Source organism: Boleophthalmus pectinirostris, unplaced genomic scaffold (genome assembly GCF_026225935.1).
Source record: "Boleophthalmus pectinirostris isolate CB_2022bp ecotype Guang Dong unplaced genomic scaffold, ASM2622593v1 HiC_scaffold_6, whole genome shotgun sequence".
Taxonomy (NCBI): Eukaryota; Metazoa; Chordata; class Actinopteri; order Gobiiformes; family Gobiidae; genus Boleophthalmus; species Boleophthalmus pectinirostris.
Genome location: NW_026571447.1, coordinates 1,160,085 through 1,165,000, shown reverse-complemented (window position 1 = coordinate 1,165,000; position 4,916 = coordinate 1,160,085). Strand labels below are relative to the sequence as shown.

Sequence of the window (4,916 nt, the reverse complement as noted above, 5' to 3'; positions counted from 1 at the left end):
AGATCCGATTTTTTCAAATGTGACCCAGGACACTTGGATATGTGCTCCTAAAACCGATAAATATCCAATCTTTTGACATGTGACTGTGACGGCCAAAGTGCATTCATCCACCTACATGTTATCAACAAGCCACAAACGTCACTATTCTGCGCTGAAGTAGGAGAAAATTGTTAATGAACTCCGTGTCACTGAAGCGAAGCACATCACCACTCACCACTCTTGGCTCCGTTTCCACATCCACACGTTCCTTTCAATGGACGTTGCTGCCACTTCTCCACAAAACACCGCGGCCAAAAACCTCGTCCTTCTCCTTCTCAGTCTCCTCCTTAAACAAGTAAGTTGTTCATGTTCTGGCTCCAGTATGAGAGGAACTTTAAAATCTCCAGGTGCTCAATGCTCGCGTCCATGTTTGGACAACTTCCGTAAACACAGAGACGCTCGCTGCGGTTGACGTCATCGTGTCTCCAGTGCACATGTGGGACACTTTCAGGCCATTTAATGTTCACACTGGAGTCACATACAAGTCACATTTAATTGGAAATGTGAACGACCTCGCAAATACGTTGGATTTCACAAAGAAATCCGAATTGAGCGTTAAGCCCTGCTGTCTGAACGTAGAGGCTAGAATATGTGTCCATTCATATAAACATGTGTCTGTGTGTACGACCTGCAGATGTATAATCTCTGAAAAGTTTCACATGAACCATCTCCAACATGACAGAAACGCAGAACAGACTCACCATCAGCAGAACACCCCTCTGTCACAGAAAGAACACTCATATTCCAATGAGTCATGTTCTTTAGTCCGACAGAAGCTGAACCACATCAGCGCACAATAGTGAGATGTTTTTTAAGGCTTAGTTTATGCAAATGAGCCATGTAGTTTTAAGTTTTGTTTCTGTAAAATGTAAACAGATATTCTCAAAGTTGTGTGGAGAGGGAAGATTTGTGGACACTGATACAGTGATTCAGTGTAAACGTAGTCTCACTCACAAGTGTATAAATAAACAATAATAAATGGAAAAGTCCAAGTGTTCTTTGGGGAGAGAGTTTGAGTAACACTTTATCATTAGTATGTCTAATGTCTGCTCAAACGCTCTGTTCCACTTTGTGATGTCATGAAGCTGTAGTTTTCAAGTGAACAGCTCCTTTTCCCTTTAGTTCAGTAGAGCCAAAATGATCCAAGTGATTCTAGTGAAGGTGTGTGGAGTTTAAAAACACAGTGGAGCACTTCCTGTATTACCACATGACATCACAAGGTGGAACAGACTGATTTCTGTCTGAGAGAAGAACTCAACATGTATGTTGTTATGTAATTTGTTATGTAATTTGTGTGTTCAACATGTGTGAATGAAACAAAACATTCATGTGTTTGTGATGAGGAAACGACATTAGAACAGAGATTTAAAAAAGAATCAATAAAAAACAAGACATGAGTCCAGACCTCTCCTAAATCCAGGGACATCAGCACCATGTTGACCACAGACAGAACCACAAAGGTCATGGAAAAGGTTCCAAAAGTCCGGGCGGTGCGAGAAGAGTCCGGCTTCTCCAAAACCTCCCAAAGTTTCCGCCTGAGCTCAGAGAAGACCACCCCTTCAAAGTCCTCCTCCTCCAGGCTCTGCAGGTCTCTCAGGTCCTTGAGATCGCGGTTTAGATCCTGGTTTAGATCTCTCTGGTCCTTGCGTCTATAGTAGCGCTCTCTGCAGCAGCTCTGGATCTTCAGCTCGTCCAGGCCCCAGTACTGGAGCTCCTGGAGGAAGCAGAGCTCACACACCTCCTCATGAACGTGGAGGTGCCCCGTGCGGTAGAAGTTCAGAATGTACCTGAAGAGGAGACCAAAGATGAGAGAAACATCACAACAGTCTGCTGTTTCATCATCACTGTATATGTAAATGAACAGAGCTAACCTGCTCGCCGCTGCCTTCCAGACTAACTGAACATGGGCTAGGGAGACCAGACATCCCTAATTAACCAGGACAGTCCCAGTTTGGAGCCCTGTGTCCCCTGATCCAGCACATTTATACAAAAAAACTGTGATTTTCCCAGTTTTATACAAGAAATGTTCCTGGTGTCTCTATTTTTGACCAATTTAACCAGGACTAAAACAAAACTAAACCAGGGCTAAAAAAGGACTGAAACAGGACTATCACAATTTTTTCAGCAATCTGATAAAGAGGAGCATAAATTATAATTTGTTTGGCCAAAATTTTTGTTCTAGGGTTCCCACGGTCATGGAAATCCTGGAAAAGTCATGGACACTGAAAATGTCACTTTTCAGGCCTGGAAATGTCATGAAATTTTGTAAATTCAATTAAAGTTTTGGAAAAGTTATGGAATTTGAGTATCTCTTTCACACATTTACAGTGTTCTGTGAAGTTCTCATGAGTCTGTTCTGATTATTTGTGAATGGGAACCCTGGTGTTTGCAAATGACCATCAAGCAAAAACATGTCCCTCAGATTATGACAGATGTGAGAATCCATGCTCTTTCACAGTTTTATTTATACCAACCATCCCAGCCTGGATGTGTCACAGTGAAGAATTTTGTCTGATCATCCTAACATGGACTCGACTCAGCTCCAAGCACTCACTCCACTTCAACATATGAACATGAATAACCAAGCAGACGCCTTCTTTGCCTGAATTTGATCTCACAAGCATTTGCAACATGTTTGACTGACAGCATTGCTAAACGCATCAGCTCCAGCCTGATGAAGCTCACTGAGGCTAGCAGTTAAAGGAGCAAATCTGAAGCCGAGTTGCTGTATTCTAACATGCTCTGGACTCAGGGAAAACCGACCTCCACCTTGAGAAAGTGCAATGGAACGGCCAATCAAATCAGGGTTCCACCACAAACTGGGGCTAGTTTGTGTCGACTCACACAGTAAACGGAGAGAATTGTCTTTTTGTCATTTTGATGTGTCAAGTTGTGTGTGTAGAGAAAGTGTCTTCTAAAAACTTTGTAGTGACATTTAGACTTCCTTTCACATCATGTGACAGTAACACAAATTTTTTTTCTGAACATAATGTCGCCGACAGTTAACGTTAGCAATACCTGACATTGCATTAAACTTTCTTGGTCATCCATATTTTCCCCGACTGTTGCATTGGAACATATTTACAACAGATGTCGGGAGAACTGACTCGGATTTGTCCACCACAGACATTTAATAGAATGCATTTCGACATGTTCCTAAATTAAGGCCTTAAAACATCTTAAATTACGTTGTCCAAGACTTATTTTTTTCACAAAAGTCTTAAATTTCATTAGCCTATTATTTTGTAGAGTCAGCCGGGCTGCAGTGTGATGTTAAACGGATGGGGGAAAAAAATGAGTAACGTGAAATCACATAACGTGAATGAACGTGTAATTTGGAGTTTGCACAAACAATACTTTGGTTTCTGGTGCCGGCGGCAATGAATAAACGATCAGTAGAGTGGAGGAAGGCATTGGATGGATCATGGGGAAGTGTTGGTTTGATAAACAGTAGCTCTTAGATTCTACATTTATTACTGGTAGTTGGTTGGTCATTATTAGAATTGGATCTGGTGTTTTTCGCCTGTATAATTGGTGTCATGTTGGTCTTAATTTTCATTTAAATGGTCTTAAAAATGTCTTAAATTTGAGGAAGTCAAACCTGGGGATATCCTGGAAGGTAACGCCCCTTTCTGCTCACACCGCTGGTTTGGTAGAGAGTGAGCACTTAGCAACACTGTCAGTCAAACCTGTTGCTAACTCTATAGTGTAGGGTGACCAAACATCCCTGTTTACCCAGGACAGTCCCAGGTTTGAGTTCTGTGTCCCCGGTTCCAGCAGATTTATACAAAACAACTGATTTGTCCCAGTTTTATTCAAGAAACCTCTCAGGTGTCCCTGTTTTTGACCAATCTGATCCCTGCCAACAGTAAAGAGAGACATATATTGTTATTTGTTTCAGTAAAATACAGAAAAGCTGCTTAAAAACGACCAAGACACAAAGAAAATGGGATTATACTGACTCACATTAGTGCCGAGTGCAGAACAATTTTCCTTAATTACACACTCGTTTCACAGCCACCCCAAACCAAGAGTGTCCCATTTTTTTATTTTATTTTTATTTTTTTAAATCCAGTCACCCTACTGCAGCAGGAACGACCTCTGGAAAAAATGGAGCCAGATTTGTTTGTTATTAATGTTCATATCTCGATTTAGGGAGAAAATAGTCACTATAGAGAGAGTCCCTTAGAGCCTCTTTATTCACTGAAATAGTCTTGACAAACTCAGAATGTGAAGTGTGTGCTCACTGAAAGGTCTGCGCGTTCCTGTCGAAGAAGAACTCGTTTTCTCTGAAGTCGTCGCAAAGCTCCAGTGCCTCCTGCGGACAGAAGGCCACTCTGCCCAGGCGCGTGCCCGGGAACGGAGCCAGCATCTGGGCCGAGAGAGAGAAGCGACTGCCCCCCACGTTCACCTGGAACACGTCCAGAGGGGGCGCTACGGAGCCGCTGACGAACACCGTGGAGACCGGGGACAGAGAGGGGGAGGAAGAGGGGGAGTGGCTGTCCAACAGGCGCTGCGTCATACTGAAATACACCTGCAGGGGGAGACAGAGCGTCACAAAGACTGGTTTAAGTCAGGTCTAAGTCAGGTTTAAGTCAGGTCTAAGTCAGGTTTAAGTCAGGTTTAAATCAAGTTTAAGTCAGGTTTAAATCAGGTGTAAGTCAGGTCTAAGTCAGGTTTAAGTCAGGTTTAAGTCAGGTTTAAATCAAGTTTAAGTCAAGTTTAAATCAGGTCTAAGTGAGTTTTAAATCAGGTCTAAGTGAGTTTTAAATCAGGTCTAAGTCAGGGTTGAGTCAGGTGTAAGTCAGGTTTAAATCAGGTTTAAGTCAGGTTTAAGTCTGGTTTGAAATGTTCATATTAACCCACTCTACATGATC

At 42.4% G+C, this 4,916-nt stretch overlaps 1 protein-coding gene across 1 annotated transcript in view; it reads right to left on the bottom strand.

Annotated features, from left to right (window-relative positions):
* kcnv1 (potassium voltage-gated channel modifier subfamily V member 1) overlaps positions 1–4,561 on the bottom strand; it is a 15,808-nt gene extending 11,247 nt beyond the window's left edge. Inside the window, exons 1-2 of the mRNA XM_020922298.2 lie at positions 4,287–4,561; positions 1,445–1,826 (exon numbers count right to left, since the gene is read on the bottom strand). Of these exons, the coding sequence (XP_020777957.2) occupies positions 1,445–1,826; positions 4,287–4,561 (657 nt within the window). The remainder of the gene's footprint in view (positions 1–1,444; positions 1,827–4,286) is intronic.
* Positions 4,562–4,916: the final 355 nt, after the last annotated feature.